General features: G+C 39.5%; 2 protein-coding genes and 1 long non-coding RNA gene across 3 annotated transcripts; 1 reads left to right on the top strand and 2 right to left on the bottom strand.

Annotated features, from left to right (window-relative positions):
• Window positions 1-55: 55 nt before the first annotated feature.
• shkbp1 (SH3KBP1 binding protein 1) lies at window positions 56-9461 on the bottom strand. Its single transcript, XM_055174167.2, has 18 exons — window positions 9276-9461; window positions 8909-8962; window positions 8740-8785; window positions 8565-8638; window positions 8412-8470; window positions 8208-8288; window positions 7266-7433; window positions 6763-6853; window positions 6483-6673; window positions 5937-6052; window positions 5691-5778; window positions 4155-4271; window positions 3837-4007; window positions 3528-3683; window positions 2660-2756; window positions 2395-2579; window positions 2077-2203; window positions 56-1977 (listed from the first exon to the last, which is right to left on the bottom strand). The coding sequence occupies exons 1-18, from the start codon at window positions 9320-9322 to the stop codon at window positions 1356-1358; spliced, it is 2490 nt and encodes an 829-aa protein (XP_055030142.2). The 5' UTR covers window positions 9323-9461; the 3' UTR covers window positions 56-1355.
• Window positions 9462-10350: 889 nt separating this feature from the next.
• Window positions 10351-16882, bottom strand: LOC129419675 (uncharacterized). Its single transcript, XM_055174841.2, has 4 exons — window positions 16298-16882; window positions 14967-15599; window positions 11277-11501; window positions 10351-11178 (listed from the first exon to the last, which is right to left on the bottom strand). The coding sequence occupies exons 2-4, from the start codon at window positions 15592-15594 to the stop codon at window positions 10382-10384; spliced, it is 1650 nt and encodes a 549-aa protein (XP_055030816.2). The 5' UTR covers window positions 15595-15599; window positions 16298-16882; the 3' UTR covers window positions 10351-10381.
• LOC141349702 (uncharacterized) lies at window positions 11016-16125 on the top strand. The gene is made up of 2 exons (XR_012357678.1): window positions 11016-11152; window positions 15050-16125. It is a non-coding gene; the product is annotated as an uncharacterized lncRNA (long non-coding RNA).
• Window positions 16883-17937: the final 1055 nt, after the last annotated feature.

Raw genomic sequence — 17937 nt, 5'->3', positions numbered from 1 at the left:
ATTATTTTTGGAATTTTGAAGAGTTCTTTTTTCAAAGCGTTATGAACAAACAAACTTATAATACGAAGATGTTTTATTGTGTTGTGGAAGAATTCAACTTCAGTTCAATCAAATGAAGATTCATCATTCTTTTGCAACACCTAAACAATTCCTCTTTGGGGTGGAAATCAATATATACCGTGCCAATAGCTGGCAACAATACCAGATCTGTAATCGTAAATGACAATGTATTAAATGGAAAGCACAAATTTAAACTTCAAAAGCAGCTGTACATTTACAGCGACGTTTCATGCTCATAATACAAAAATAGTCATGTGAACCGATACACTGTAAGGTAGACATCCCAATCCAAGATCATGTGGTTTAAGATTTTAAATACAAATGCTTAAAGGGGCTGTTTCCTGGACAGGGCTTATCCTAATCCCAGACTAAAATGCATGTTTGAGCTGCCTTAAAGGGACAGTAAGTAGGGTTTTAAGTATTTTATTAATCAAAATCAATGTCTTTATTCATAAATATGTCCTCGTTGGTGTCAAATGATCTCTGCCAGTGATCTGACTTTTCTTTGTAAGCTTAGAATTTTTTCTCTTTACTTACATTGAACGGGTAAGTCCAAGGAGGCTTGAACTATAATAGCAGAGAGGGACAAAAAGCACTAGTTTCCAAAACGCGTTTTCTATTCAGAACACATGAACCAGCTGAAACGGACAAGGAGATCAGTGATTACATAACGACTACCGTAGTTGCAACAGGCATTTGGAAAAGCGAGGCGCTAGAGAGCACTATTCATTTGAATGCAAAATACAATTTTACCACTAGATGGGGGTAAATCCTACTTATTGTCCCTTTAATTTTAAAACATTTTTTAAAAAAGTAGCCCTCCAGTTAGTTTTATCCATTGTGGTAGCCCTTGCTCACAAAAAGGTTGGAGACCCCTGATGTAAACCCTGTCCGGAAATCCGCCCCATAATGTAATTCATGTTTTTAGTATACATTAGTAGCCCGTTTACTGTTTCAATGGCACACCAGCAGCATTGTCTGCTTTACCCACAACAACCCACTCCTGTCAGGTTTAATGTAAACTGCTGATAGTCTCTCATCTACTGTATTTGCAGACATTGTTGGTTAACTCTCTATACAAGTTTCTCATTGAGGTCAACTGTAAGTTCAGCATCCTTTGTTTAACAGCAGTTTTGGATACAAATTATAATTTATCCTATTTTAATTATTACAGACTTTTTTGTCTTCTTTTTTTAAGTCTTATGGAATGTGGATATATCATTTACATGCAACATATTCTCTTAATGTCTCTAAATAAGGCACTCAGACACAAGGAAGACATAGTCTTTTCTTCATCAGAAGCTAGTTTCATTCATATGAGGTTTAGGGCTGGTGGAAGGTGGAGAGGCGGGGCTTTCACGGCCATGGCCGGTCCCGTTCTCATTGGGCGTGGCCTCATTGGTTGGAGATGTGAGAGGTCGTCTCGGAGACACGGAGGTTTGTGATCTCGATGGACTGACTGGTGAAGGGGTGGGGCTTGGTGTGCCAGGAGCAGGTCTTCTCATTGACACTGCTGATGATGACGTTGGAGTTGACGAGCAGGCCGCTGGCAGGGCGGGGAACGGAGACTGCATCCTGAGGCCCAGTCGCGCTTCAAGCTCACTGCATACCGCTAAACTCCGCCTCCCGGGATCAAGGCCGCCCATATCTGAGCACTTGGCTCTTTCTTGACAGCGCTCTACGAAGCTTCCTCTCCGGATAGCTCCCAGGTCTTTCTCCCGTTCCAGCGGGGCCCGGTTTGAATGGGGGCTGTTGTTACTGGCGAGAGAGGACTGGCTGAGGCCGAGGTGGGACGGTAGGTCGCGAGGTTTGCTGAGGGGTACTAAAGGGGCGTGGCGAGGCAGACTGCCATTAAGAGGAATAGGACTCCGGAAACCAGCGCCAGCTCGGCCGCTCTCACTCGACTGGGACTGCAGACTGAGGACATGAGAGAGAATCGAAATAAGCATTCAGTGCATTCAGTGCCAACTATTTACTTAAAAGAAGAAGCATTAATTATTATATCCCTTGCTGTACCTGCAGGTAGAGTTGCGAGAGGAATGTGTGAGAGAGACCGCAGGACTCATATCTGGGGTTCGAGTCAGTGCAAGATCACATTGGTCCAACAATTCCAAAAGCTCCTCTTCAGTCGGACCACCAAGAGCTATTGTACAAACACAAATAAAGATGATCAAACAAACTGGACACTATACTAAGTAGCACACTGGATTTTCTCTGGCTCAATTAGCACTGCGCTAGTTTGATTTTCAGCAAATGCATGTACTACTGGTAACCTGAATGAACTGGAAGTCGCTTCGGATAAAAGCGTCTACCAAGCGTCTTCCCTTCAATCACCTTTAATATCTACTTTTCCTGCAATCTCCATTGCCGTTGTGAGGTCCCACATCTGGATGCTGCCGTTACTATGACCACTGAAGAGGTACCGGCGGGGTCTGGAACCAATGCGGCTGGATCCTTCACATTCATGAACCACGAATGCCGTAATGGAGGTCCCATCCACCGACCGCACCTCACAAACCCTGCAGAAAAATTAGACCGTTAAAACACATGAGCTGCAATGTAGTACATTAACACTTATATTACATTATATTAAACTGACCTTTTCCCATTGGAGGAGAGCCTCACGTAGAGTTTATCGGTGTCAGGAACCACACGTTGGATAAACACCTGCTGCTCGTCTCTTTCCCCATACGGACCTGAGCACGCAAACAACAGTCAACTCATTTGACCACAACCCAGAATCGAAAATGGCGAGTTAAATGTCATATGTCAACCTGGATCACAAAACCAGTCCAAAGTCACAGGTATATTTGTAGTCATAGCCAACAAATGATTTTGCCATAAAAAAAATTATAATTTCGACCCATACAATGTATTATTGTATGGGTCAAAATTATATTTTTTTATGATATTAAGTGAAGATATTTTGTAAATTTCCTACCATAAATATATAAATTTTTTTATTTCAAATAGTACTATGTGTTGCTAAGGACTTCATTTGGACAACATTAAAAGGCGATTTTCTCAATATTTTTATTTTTTGCACCCTCAAAATTCCAGAATTTCTAAAAGTTATATCTCGACATATCCTAACAAACCATACATCAACAAAAAGCTTATTTATTTAAAAATTGAACTTAAAGGTGGGCTGCACGATTGTTTGAGAAATGCTTTGGAGTCGAAAAGGGAGTCGGGCGGAGCACCAAAACACACTTGTAGCCAATCAGCAGTAAGGGGCGTGTCTATTAACAGACATCGCTGCCTGGGTTGCGTATATCAAAAGAAGGTCCAGATTCTATTGGGGTAGGGGCGTGTTTGTTTAGGTGATTTCAAATGTCAACATTGGCTTTCAGAGATCATGCACCCCACATTTAAAAAAATGAATCCTTATGACTGGTTGTGTGGTCTAGGGTCACATATGAAATGCTGTATACTTTAATCTGCCGTTGGATCTTTTTTTTCCTCACCTATTTCTGTTCCCGCAGCACAGCCTCCATGGCCATCAATATCGTCCAATGACAGGATCTTAAAGGAAGTAAGGGGGGTGGAGCCAGGCTGGGTGGAGATCATACCTCGGAAACGCGTCACCGTCCATGTGCGGACATGATTGTTGTCAGCACACACTGCACAAAAGAAGATGTAGTTTGAGTTTTCGGCGGACTTCATTACAAAACAATTTTAAAATGAACTGTTTAAGGAGTTTACTATTACTCTTAAATGTCAAAATATAACAATGAGTAAGTGACTTTTGAACAGAAGTGATCTCTCTCACTTACCAGAGATGAGATGCTTCTCAGACAGCATGATCTTAGTAACCGGGCTGCGGTGTACGGAGAATGTCTGGAAGAGTTGTGGACCAGATCCTACGGTCTCTGGATGCTGCACTATAACACGTACAGTGCCTGAACTAGTACCATACGCTATCTCAATCCAGTTCCCACTATCACCTAACAAACACAAAAGCACATGAATAGATGTTAGATCCAAAAACTGTGCTAGTGATCAAGTCCTAATGTAGGCCGTACCTGCAATATTACACTAGTCTGACTGTGTGTGTGTGATAAAGAGTGTGATATGGTTGGCTGTGGTCGTACTTGTTTTGGGTGTCAGGTAGACGCTTAAAGCGGTAATAGCGTCTTCACTGGGGTCTCGATACAGTTCAGTCACCAACAAATCATTATCCTTCATCCGCAATGGAAACTTCTGGACATCTGGACAGATACACGAAACAACTTTATGTAAAGTATATAAAGTGAAAAAATAAACCTGATATTTTTATTATTGACTAGGGGTGTCACGATTCTCCAAATCCTCGATTCGATTACCTTTTTCCGATTGTAAGGTCACGGTTCGATTTGATTCTTGGTTTTTACTTTTTTTTTTTAAAGAACAGGTTGCCATGTCATTTTTAGACTAGCCTTTTATGAAATATAATATCTGACCTTGAACCCGGAGATGCCCTGCCATGTTAGTCGTGCTGCCAGTGGAAAAATATGATACACGCACATACCTGATAAAACTAAACTTCCTGTCAGATGAACATTCCTGCTTAAAACGCGCTTTTATTACAGTCAGTCGAGATTGTGAGACTATACTCCAATAAGTCATGTTTAAATACTGTTTTCATAACTCTTAAGCAAGTGAAATAAGTTTTTGTGAAACTTAAACAGATCTCAGTTCAAAGAAACGACCGGTCCTGGCACAGATGGTTTTTGTTTCCCATGAAAAGAGCAGCTTGCGTGGTGTCTCCTGCATCTGTCATGCTATCCTTTATCTGGCTGTAGCTAGCGAAGTTAGAAGAGGTTGACTCGCAGCACTCAACACATGTGTTTTTTTCCGCTTGGTAAGCCGACCGGACGTGACATGGGGACATGGCAGCATCGACGATTCCATTTTTAAATTCGAAGTTCGAGGTTGTGACTTAATTTCACCGCATCAAAGGTGCAAAGAGGCCACTGATGAGCACATTTCGAAGCGTAAAAATGACAGATGGGACAGCCTACGGCAGTGTTCTTCACTCCCAACCCTGGAGAGCCGGTGTCCTGCAGACTTTAGCTCCAACCTTAATCAAACACACCTGAAAGCTAATCAATGTCGTCTTCATGATCTCTAGAAAATTACAGGTACGTGTGTTTGATTACGGTTGGAGCTAAGCTCTGCAGGACACCGGCTCTCCAGGATTGGGAGTGAAGAACACTGGCCTACGGACTCATAGACTAAGCAATCACATGCAATTTAAGGCCACGAGACCAAAAGTCCACATGAAGTGCGCCATTTGGGACAGGGCCATTGACTAAGACGACGACATGTTTGTCCTGTGGCGGGTACCCTATGCGTTTTGAAACTGAGGGGTGAGCTGTTGGTTGCAGTTTACAATTTCACCACTAGAAGCCGCTAAAATGTACACACACAACCTTTAACTTTGTATCAACTTGCGTGGAAGACACATTTGAAGCGAAAATTGTGCGGATAATCTACACTCGCAAAACTTTGAAACAGTGTTTGGTATGTACACAGCATAAAGACAACATCAATCAATAAAAACTTCTAACTTTGATGCTCCAAATCTCATAATTAGATTATGAGACTTTTACCTTGATTTCACAGAAAGGGTCGCATATGACATTTACCTATGTAGTAAATAGATCCATTGTTACAGCCCAAAATGAGGAATGAGCCAGCTGTGTCATAACTGTTGATGGGAACCACATCCTGGTTCTGCATAAAGACAGATTAGGAGTACACATTAGGAAATAAGAACTGCTCACTTCATTACAACATCAATTGCATTCAGATGTGACATTAAATGCGTTTCATCCGGACATTAACAAATGCAGGAAATGTTGAGATCACAAAGCGTTTGAGCTTGACATTACCTGCCAGTGTTTAGTAACAGCGTTCCAAACTCCCACTTTACCCGTGTGACTGGTGGCAATGAGCTGATTTCCAACGAAGAATAAAGCCTCCACCGGCACATTCAGACTGAACACACCTGCACAAACAGATTCTTATCAATGAAGAACAAACTTTTATTAAGCTGATTTTGCTATCTGTAGGGAACTATTTTTGTAATAAGGCTGCATAACAATTAATTGTAACTTATCATTTGCAGAATAAAAGTTTTTGTTTACATCATATATGTGTACTGTGCATAATAATTATATAATATATATTTAAGAAATATTTACATGTGTATATACATATAAACATATAAATAAATATATTATGTATTTTTTATATTTAGTTTTTATATATATATTAGATTATATATAAAAACTAAATATAAAATACATAATTATTATACACAGTACACACACATAATGTAAACAAACAAAAAATATTCTGCACACAATTTGTTGCGATTAATTGTTATGCAGCACTAGTTTGTAAACTGTAAACAGATTTAAACCAAGAATTCCTACCGATTTCATTGCCATTTCCATCAGGACAGATAGCCCATAATATTATCTCTGTGCCTGATGCCACAGCCACCATCTTATCATTGTCCCCAAGTGAACCGCCCATGACTTTAGCATTAAGAGCAACCCTGTCGATCACCCAGTCCAGCCGTGGGCTCGTAAAGACCTGCTGCCATCCAGTAGACTCCTTAACCCTGAGAACAGAACAATGGTCTTACAATGTAAAAAAAAAAAACACCCCCTATGTACATCAAAAACATTTCTATTAGTACAGGACGCCTACCTGTAACAGACCACAAATTGAGTGTAGGCCACAGCAATCCAGTTATGATGACCGCATATGATTCGGACCATTCCTGGATCAGAGACTGGACCTGAGAACAGAAATCACACCATTCAAGAAATAAATCAAAACAGCTAAATAACTATAACATTCAAATAATTAACAATTTACTGTTTTGTACATAAAATCATCATACATAATGTAAAGAACATTCAGCAAAAATATAACCTTGATATCTGTAATATTGACTGAGTAAGATCATGTCAAAAATGTTATTAAATGTGAAATCAACGTCTGAAATCAAACTTAGATGCTCCTAATCTCACGATTAGATTATGGGACTTTAGCCTGGATTTCATAGATAGGGTAACAACTAGGTAGAACAGAAACCAAACAGCAAATAAGAATAAAACGGTGTGAAAAATAAATAAATAATAATATTCATATATGAAGTAAAAGAAAAACACAACACAGAGAAACTAAAAATGATGCAGAATCTTGACCTGGCACTCGCTCCTCCACAACAGCTCTGCCCAATATGCCAGCATTGCCCAGGTTAGGTGGCATTGTGTTACTTCTCCTCACAGGTGCTCTCTCTACAGGTCCTGCACGCCCACCAGGGAACTGTGAACCTGCAACACTGTGCCTGTTTCTGCGCTTCACTGGATACACTGTAGCACACACACACACACATACACACATATATAAAGCATTATGACTATATACTATATAGCTTCTTTTTAGGGATAAACCGAATGTTCTGCAACCGAAATTATTCGGCCGAAAATACTCATTCACTGTTTTCGGCCGAACAAGTAAAAAGACTTACTTGTAAAAAATTTTACCGAACAATGAGGTCTTTGATGACGCAATCAAATAGCAAACCAGCGCAGAGTCAAAGGCGTGCAAATGCAGCAAACATGTTGGTGAAAGCATTTTAAAGTGTCAAGACGTGAAAACATACTACAAGTTTCGTTTATAATTTAAAATAAAGACATCCTGAACACCATGCAGCGTATGAGAAAGACACGGCAGCGGCGATGATCCTGGGTATTTGTCTGCTGAATTCACAAGCACGGAGAACAAGAGACTTTAGCTCTCCTTTAGAAGAGGAACAACGAAGAGCATCAGCAGTATGTAATAAAAACTTCCTAGAACCAGTAAAGTCCTACAATGATAAACACGCTTATATTATATGAGAAATAAAATGTTTATTAACAAAAAGCTTTTTTACTCTGTTATGCTCATGTTGCCGTCTCACTCTCTCCCACTGCTCATGCTAGACCGTGCAATAAAAAAATGGTTAGATTGTTTGGTATTTGGCCGAGTGTTTCGTTTAATTTGACTACGGCCAAGAATTTTCCTTTCTGTGCATCCCTACTTCTTTTAGGAAACTGTTGTGTCTTTTCTTTAACTATATGGTGTAAAACCCCTGTGGTGTTCACCTGGTGGTGGCAGGTAGCCATTGAACAGGACGTTCCCACAAGAGGAGCGATCCAACTCATCACACAACTGCAGCTTTCTCACTAGAAACACAGAAATGTAATTAAATAGAAATACCAAACATGACATGTGGTACATGGTAATTTAATTATAATAATCAGGCAATATAAATGTGGCCTAAATCCGGATCCCACTTTCGACTTTACCTAGTGGAGTGATCCCATAAAACTCTGCCTCGTGCATTAACAGATGAACATCTATGGACCTGGAATAAAAACAGTATCATGCCATTTAAAACTAACATTGAATTAAACTTTTTGTTTTTTGTTTAAGGAAATAAAAAGCAATGCTGGGCAAACCTTGGGTGCAGCTCTTTAGTGCGCAGAAAATTCAGGATCGTAGCAAAAAGAGATGGATCCCTGTCTATGAAAATCTGAAAGTAGGAAATATTGCAATAGGATTACTAAAAAAATATTGTGTAAGAGTATTTTTAACAAGGGTGGACATCCGGTCAGAGTAAAAATGAAACCTTACCGCCCCAGTCTCATCCTTCAATGTCGATATCCGCCCACTTAACAAACTAGACAAAAGATATATATACACCTTTAGTTAGCTATTCATCCAGACATTTAAGTCAAAACATAATGTACAGTAATGTACAGACTCTTGGATACTGAGACTTACAAACAGTAACGTTACAAACCTTGAGAAAAATGAGTCAGGAACCCACGTCAGGGTCTGTCTGGAGGTACTGAACCTGTTTAAAAATAGGTCAGCATTGCGTCACAGATACTGGCGTTAAACAAAACGTTTACAAGAATCAATCTGAACTACTTTTTGTAGTTTCTATCCTTTCAAATAGGGCCTTACTGCTTGTATAGGTATGCAGATGTTTATAATGCCTTATGGTGGTACTTATAATAGACTAAATAAAAGAAGTAATCGTTGGTGTAGTCAACTGGACGTTATAAAACCTACCGTCAAGTTTCTAATGTAAAGTATAATTAAATGTTTATCTTTATAAAGTTTGTCATTATTAACAGGATATGAAGCTGATTTAATAAACAAACCTTTTTCCCCCGACGTTCAGATGAATGATGTCCCCAATCCTCGCCATGATAAAACATTCATGTCATTTCGGAAAATTAAGAAAGTGTTAACATAAACTGCATAATAAAAACACGAGTTTCTAGTTCTGGACTGTCTCACTAAACAGAAGAACAGCGGAAGCTGTGGAGAAATGTGGCTAGCGGAAATGCGATATTTTGTTTTTCAAAATAAAAGTGTGTAATAAAAACAAACTAAATCTTAAATCGTGATCTAAATTTCTCCATTTTTGGTCAAAATATCTTTGTAACCTAATTAACTAATAAGTACTTTACTGATTTTTTATAATAAAAGTATTTCGTTTATGAAAACTTTACTTTTTGTTTTACTGTAAATATCAAAATAAAAGCTTTTAAATGTTAGGCTATATAGGCAGGGCTCAACGTAAATATTTTTTTTATACTTGCCCTTTCGGGCCAGTGGTTCAGGTTTTCATTTGCCCTGCCAAAATTTTCTCTGGCCCCAATAAAAAAATGTTTCAAATATTTAAAAATAATAATTCAAAAGTCAAATATAATTGTTCCAACGAAAAAAGGCTACCAACTTTTCTGCTTTACCTGTAAACTGACAGCAAACTGTGCAAAATATTGCAGCGTTTTTTCGTCATGTTTTACCCAAGTAAATGTCTACTTCCAAGATGTTAAATAATATACATTGATGAAAATATATTTTAGTTACTGAGGGTTACAATACTTTTTACTGGCCCGCATGTCTCTCACGTTAGTCCTTTATGTTGAGCCTGATATAGGCATCAAAGCATTAAGCCAAATGCTTAAAGAAGTCTTCAAAAATGTGTTGATTTGGTGATCAAGTACGTTTTCAGATATATGTAGGGTACCAAATGTACCTAAAATGTATTTATTAGGACTTTTTTAATGGACATATTTTGTATCTTTTTATTCTTTCTTCCTTTTTAACCTCTTGCTGTATTAGTCACATGTATTTGTTGTTGATATCACTGCACCTTCTACAATATTTTTAATAAACATAAGTATCTGTTAGTTCACAAATTAACTAGGCTTAAACAAACGTTATAGTTTTTATTATTTTTATTTAGTTCAATGTTCATTCACAGGTATGTGTTCTCAATAATCACATCATCTTCAGTATTGCTAACACTAGAGGGTGCTGGAGAGCAGAAACTCTCTTCCTGTGGACAGACAACGCTCAGGTCCTTCTTGAAGGAGGTGACACTGTCATGTTGGTGAAGGCATGATCTCTCTACCCGAGATGAGCAGCAAAGCTTCTCCGCACACTCCTGCCCACAGCGCAAGCTGCAGCCTGAGTTGACTATTTGTCCAGCCTCATCACTATTCACTACATCATCATCACTCATGTCTGAAAGAAGAAATTCAGGCTGCACAGTGCAATGGTTTATACCGAAAGTGCTCAGCATCCTTGTGATCTTGACCATTAGATCTGAACACCCGTCTGCATTCAGCCATTTGGGGCAGTGGACATGCACAGATGCCACCACAAACGTGTCTGAAAGCTGCCACACATGCAACTCGTGGACCGACAGTACACCTGGCACACCAGCAAGGGAATCCCTCACCTCATTGATGCACAGGTGCAGCGGGGTTGCCTGTAGCACCAGCAGCCCATAGCGATAGAGCTTTGGCAGGGCAGTAGCTAATAAAACAAGCACAACCAGTATGGAAAAGCTTGTGTCAAAATAGACCAGAGGATGACAGTCTGAATGAGGACGATGGCAGTGTGGTTTGATGAGCAGGAGAACTAGACCATTAGCCAAAATGAGGGCTGGAGCCAGAAGGTCCTGGATCACATTGATGAGGTGTCTTCTGAACCTGGATCCTGCAGGAGTACGCTGGGATGTATGGTGAGCTCCGTGGTCATGTAGAGGCACTTTTGGTAAAAAAAAGAGAATGCATAATTATTCATATAAGAGGCAAATATTGTACATGATATAATATGTGTATGAAATATGTGAAGCAGCTTCTTACTGCAGGTAGGTTCCTCTGAAAGTTGCTCGGTTGGCTGAGGAACTTCCTGAGAACTTTCAGACATATTAGAGATCTGAGCATGAGCATCAGGAAGGGGTTTGGTAATGTTGTGGTTTTGTAATTCAGAGCATGTAGAAGAGCAGTCATGAAAGCTTTGATCTGGATCTAGAACGCTGGGTGCTTCAGGATTGCAGAACATCAGTGCATCATTCTGGAGAGCAATCTCTAAGACAAAAGAATCATTATAATGGATCTCAAATACATAACATAATATAGAGGCATTAAAGAGAAGACATTTTAATTAAAGTTAAAATGAAGTTAAATTAAAAACTTTTTTTGAATATTGGGGTATTTTCATAATCTTTAATCAAAAATGCAAATCTCCTACCCTCCTCACAATCTCTTTTTACTTCCGGAATGGCAGGAGGGCGGAAAAAGATTGCAGCACATAGCAACTTGCCCTCTTTCTAACGATCCAATCAGTTTTCGATGAACAAATTCAAGTCCCATCCTACCTTTTATTCTCATTTCAGAAGCTGTCTCACTCAAATATATGAGAGAGACAGAGAAAATAAGACAGTTGCTACATCTGTTTCATAGTGACTTTAAATAAAATGGTCTGTTCCTGCACTTTTTTTGCTTACCAGGCACTGTGGCTAGTGGTTTTCCGAAGTTATTAGCCACTCAATATTTTTACTGGCCACAATTTTGTTTTTGCGAAATTCTGTTTTATTATTAAAATTGACTATGGCGTTTGTGCTAAGATGTATAATGGAGCCAAAATGTTATTCTTACCTTTGATAAAGTAATTCACCTTTTTATGAAAAGTGTATTAAGACAAAGAAAATTGTCTTATTGCATGTAATAAAAGTGGTGAACACAAAACATTTTAAGCTATTATTTAATAGTTATTTAATAATCATGTAATTCTAGATATCAAAACCGAATGCACACTGCAAAAAAATGATAAACTTCTTACTTAGTATTTTTGTCTTGTTTTTAGTAAAAATATCTAAAAATTCAAATTTAAGCGAAGATAAACATTTAATTTAAGTGAATTTGTGCTTAAAACAAGCAAAAAATCTGCCAGTGGAATAAGTAACATTTTCTTGAATTAAGTGTTTATGAAAAAAGTAAGCTTATTTCAAGAATCTTTTTTATTCCATTGGCAGATTTTTTTGCTTGTTTTAAGCACTAATTTACTTAAAGTTTATATTTTTTGTCTAAAAACTAGACTTATTTTCCTAGGTCATTTTTCTCGTCAAGAAAATACATCTTTTTTTTTTTTACTGAAAACAAGACAAAAAATACTAAGTAAGAAAGTCATTTTTTTGCAGTGCACAAGGTGGAAAAAAGCCTTGTGTTTGGAGTACAACATTAGGCCTTCCCCTTATCTTAGATGTTGAGTTACATTTAAAGATGCGATTTTTATCACATTTCACATATAGGCTGCGTTCCACTCCAGTTTTAGACACGCACTCGCAAACTTCCCTAAACACTTCCCCTCTGAGAATCCCTGTCCCCATTTTGGAGTGTGTTCCACTTCGTCAAGTGGACGAGGGAAGTTTATATGGACAGACCCTCGCTCCCTTGATTTGGACCAAGGGAGCAAGGTCCTGTCCCAAATGGCACACTCCGGACTTGTGGTCCTCCTCAGAGTTCACACTTTGATGACATCATGTAGTGCAGACTTTAGGGACCCTTGATGCGAGTCCACACCGGAGTCGTATCTTGGGACAGACTCGAGCGTCAAGCCGAAAATAGGAAGAGAAGTTGCCCGTCAGTGTGAACTCCTCCCTTCCGTCGCCTGATTGCTCTTTCGCAAGGACTTCTGGTTTGGTAAAGTGCACGCAGCCTGCTGCAGTGCGGGCTTCGCCAAAGACCGCATCAAAGGGGCAAAGGGGGCGCTGATGAGCACACTTCGAAAAGTAAAAATGACAGATGGGACACCCTACGGACTCGTAGACTAAGCGAGCACGCGCAATTTAAGGCCACGAGACCGAAAGTCCACATGAAGTGCGCCATTTGGGACAGGGCCCGAGTCTGCTTATGTACACTGCAGGCAGCTCCATATACCACAATGCAACACGATTGTGACGTCACTTCAGCAGTTCGTGATTTGCACAGTTCAAATGATGGAGGGGCGGTCTCCACTTTTCATGTGATCAAGGGCTTAAGGCGATCCATTTGAACCTACTTCAAGTGTTCCAGCAGTAGGGGCACTCGTACAACGTAAGCAATGATGTACATCTGAGTGAACGAGACTGAGGGAGGTTAGCGAGGGAAGGTTATAAAAAACGAACTGGAACGCATGGCTAGTGGTGAGCTTGCAACCAACGGTTCAGTCCACAGCTCAACCCTTCCTTGCCAAACGCATAGAGAAGCTACTGTAGCCGCCACGGGACAAACACTTCATCGTCTGGTGAGACAACATATTGGCAAATGCGCTCTGTAGTACAGTTTGTTCATTTATGCAGAGTTTAGACTGCACGATTTTAGTCCCGATTTGACTCACCGACAGGTTTTGAGGAATCCCGTCAAATGCCCGAAATCACAGGCAAATCGGTGCTCGTTCATGCGAGTGACAATCAAACAGTGTGAACTATCAAAGACGCTATCTGAGAGAATCACGTACGAGTCGCCCACACCCATAAGAAGTCTGCCGTGAAGTGTGTTCTGACTGAAAATAACATCGACAATGGCCTACAGCCAATGAGAGAGCAACATACAGGGCAGCTGGAAGTTTCGAGGAGGAGTCTCCTCAACCATTTCCTCCTTCACAATCTTCTTTTTGCAAATTCTTTATGCAATGTGTATGGCAAGCTTCTTGCGGGCTACCATTTTTAATAATAATCCCAAGCTGTTTCTCAATGTCAAGGATACTTCCTTGGCAGGACTTGTCCTTACAAGTCACTTCCTTCAGAGGCTAGGCGAGGCTCCTCTTTAGCATTCGGAGAACACATGAACGGAACAGGCTAGCAAGTGCACGTCATTGCGTCATTACGCTTTCATCGCTGCGCGCATAGGATTGTGGGAGCGCAAAAGTGAAAAGGCTACACGTATGCATCCTTTCCTGTATGGAATATTTCTCAAACGAAGGACTCAGTCCTTGGTTGAAATTCCGAGGATCCTCGACACTGGAACAGTCCTTCGACGGATATTGACGATGACGTAACATCCTCGAAATTCTGGCTTTCGAGGATCCTTCCTTGACATTGAGAAACACCTCCAGTCTCACGTAAGAACTTCGGTCTTGAACGTGTGACCTCGCGTTGTTTCCTTGTCACTGTTCACATGCGTTTGGTTGTGAGACATAGTTTGCGGACCGGGGCAAAGTTGTCGCCGATTTTTCCTATAGTAAAGTCATGCAGTGTGAAACCCCCTGTCGCCAACACAGCAGCGACTGACACTATCCCAGATAGTCATGCAGTGTGAATAGTGCTGCGACCCGACTAGTTTAAAAATCGTGCAATCTGAACTCTGCTTTAGGGCTACTGCACGAAAAGGCGTATTCAATTTAAGGGGACCCGCGCTGTATGTAAATAAAAACAGCTAATTTTAAGGTATTAAAAATAATACAGTTCATTGTGTAAGGTCTGTATACACCACTGATAATATATTTATGTATATTATATTGCATTCCTGTCAAGAGATCCTTCTAATAGCTACACAATGTTCCTTTAAACATACCTGTGCTTTCTAATGTTGAATGAAGGTCTTGTTGTATCCTCTCATCTTCAGCTTCATTCATCTCTCTCCTTCTCCATCTCCAGGTCAACATTAGTGTATTAAATAACAGACTAGTTGCCCCAACCACAATGGACAAGAGTGGATGCTGAATGGATTCTGGCTGCACAAGGCGAGTGAGAATCTCCAAACTAACAGAGATGCACTGCGATGCCAACAGCAGAGCTGAGACCAGAATACCAAAAGGTTTAAGACGCATCCGGCTGTAGGGTTCCCCATCCGGGAGAGTCCTGGGTTTTCCCAGTGTCCCAGATGCTGGCTCAGATGACAGGGAGATGTTTGGATGAGATGAGCCAAGGGTAGTGGAGATGGGCAAATGGGAAACAGATTTATGCGGTTCTGACAAACAGGTAGAGGAAAGGTGGGGGTTAGCGATTAAGGTTGTAGGATGATGCTTCGACGCAGATATAGCCATATTTATAAAAACATAGAGCGTGTGGAAGCTGTCCACCGCGATGAGGAGGGACCCGCAGATTTGGCCAACCACAATCTCACAAACCATGAAGGAAAAAATCAAGACCAGCATGCATTTGTGAGCAGAGCCCCTCAGAAAAGCAGATATTTTCGTCATTGCACCTGTAAAACACAAATGCAATAAAGTATGCTGAAGAATGTTTAATTTAAATGTAGTGGTTGTGGAAAAATTTTGTGCAACTCATTGTAGATGGGTTGGCTGCAAGTGAAACCAAAAACAAAAGGAGTTGAGCTGAATACTAAGATTTAAAGATGTTGCTTCGTTGCCATGACCTCTATAAGGACTTCAGTGCATTCAGACTGCAAAAAAGACTCTTATTTGGACATGCACCAAAGTGAACTTACACTATAATAAAACCCAGGGGGAAACTAAAGCACAAAGTGAAAGTATGAAATTGCTTTAAGCAATATAGCTTTAAATGTGCTTATAGCTTGGCTGTGAGACAGCAATGCTTTTTAATGTGGCACGGGCATCTCCATATATTAAAAGGGATTTATTTATACAATGCGCTTTTGACATGACATGCATGGCACATAATTTTTCTGCGATAAACATAATAACTGTATTTAAATTATACAAGTATTTGCTAATATATGAGCATATGAATAAAAGGATGACATTTCTATATGTATATTATTTATCTGTTGCAAATTAATATTATTACATAGTTTGATTATTTTTTATATTTCACTTATTTTTTTGTGGTTAAATTAATGCGATCTATAATACAATAAAATACGCATTACATCACTCAAACTCATGCATAAATCAAGCAAATCTGTGTTTGTAAAATATTTACCTGTTTGAATCGGAATGTGCCGAGTGGTACAAAATTCCTCTTTTAAACTCCAGCTTGCATGGGATGCTGCCGTGAAGTTCACAAAATAAGTGCAGCAGGTTTAAAGAAACCCAAGACCACCGGAGACAGCTTCCCTTTAATCACTATCATGTGAGATAACTCTCTCCTGTCCCATTCACATAGACGGAGCAGAGTTTACGAGCTGGAATGAGTCTCGCCGGGGAAAAAAAGCCTACGAAAAGAATTCACATGGAGAGCTGTGGGCTCTTTAACTCTCTCCTTGCCAAAGGTTATATCTTCAGACAGATCTGGCAGAGAACAGTGGGTCAAAAACTAACAAGTCAGATTGAATCTGACAAGTGAATGGGTCTTTAGAGCACTAAATCAACAAACAGGCCAACAATCAGCAAACCACAAGCGCAGTGCAAATGATGCATACAGCATGGACACAGCCGTTAAAGGGATAGTTCACACAAAATGAAAATTCTGTCATAATTTACTCACCTACAATAAATGTCTTTGTTCTGCTGAACACAGAGGATATTTTGTAACCAAAACGTTTCTGAGCACCATTGACTTCCATACCATTTGTTTTTCCTACTATGGAAGTCAATGGTGCTCCAGTTTTCTGCTTCATTATACATATCTTCCTTTGTGTTCAAGCTGAGCAAAAATGTATACAGGACTGTAATAACTTGAGAGTGAGTAAATGATAACCGAATTTTAATTTTTGGGTAAACTGGGGTGTAGATCTTCTTGTATAGGAATCCCTTCTGAAACAGGTTTGTGTTTGTTTTGCTGATTTACTGTACTCACTGTATCTCAAATAACCCAGATATAATGTTGCTAGTCTAAAGGTCTAACCAGTTTGATCATGAGGTAGTTGTCGGGTCAGGTTGATCAGTAATTGTGAAAAAAGTCTAGGAGATGTTAATGTACAATTTGTAGAAAAGATCCAGTATTTTGTTTAGTTTATATGTAGGACTATTACATTTTCTTTGCACCTCATGATTTAGTCCTTGATAAACCCTTTAAAACCTTTTCATGTGTGATGTTTGAGTTGCAGTAAGTGGAGATCAGGAACTATTGTATAAAAAGTAATATCCCCGTAGAGCGCACAGGTTTGCTTCATATATTTGGTCTCCCTGTGGTCATGTGAAAAAAAGTTGACTGGGGATTACATAGAAATTCCTTTAACGTAGGTTTCAAGCATTATTGGTCAAATACCTCTAAAATCCTTTTATTAAAGTAACTTTCCACAAGTGCAGCATACGACTGCATTATACGTTTAAATAAAGTCAATAAAAACAAATAAGAAAGGATACTTATAATAAAATGCGCATCTAATTGAAATACATAGGGGCAGTTTCCCAGACAAGGATTAGACAAGTCCTATACTTAAATAAATGTAAACAACTTGGACTGACACATGTTTTGCCTCAAAATGCATGCCAGTAATGTTTTTAGTAAGGCATGTTTGTTAAAGGGATATTTCACATGACTTTTTTAAAACGTAAAATAAATCTTTGTTGTCCCCAGAGTATGTTTGTGAAGTTTGATCTCAAAATACCATATAGATCATTTATTATAACATGTTAAAATTGACACTTTGTAGGTGTGAGCAAAAAACAGTGTTTACA

This window comes from Misgurnus anguillicaudatus, chromosome 15 (genome assembly GCF_027580225.2).
Source record: "Misgurnus anguillicaudatus chromosome 15, ASM2758022v2, whole genome shotgun sequence".
Lineage (NCBI taxonomy): Eukaryota > Metazoa > Chordata > Actinopteri > Cypriniformes > Cobitidae > Misgurnus > Misgurnus anguillicaudatus.
The sequence above is the reverse complement of the archived record's forward strand: the minus strand, read 5'-3'. Positions and strand labels throughout refer to the sequence as shown.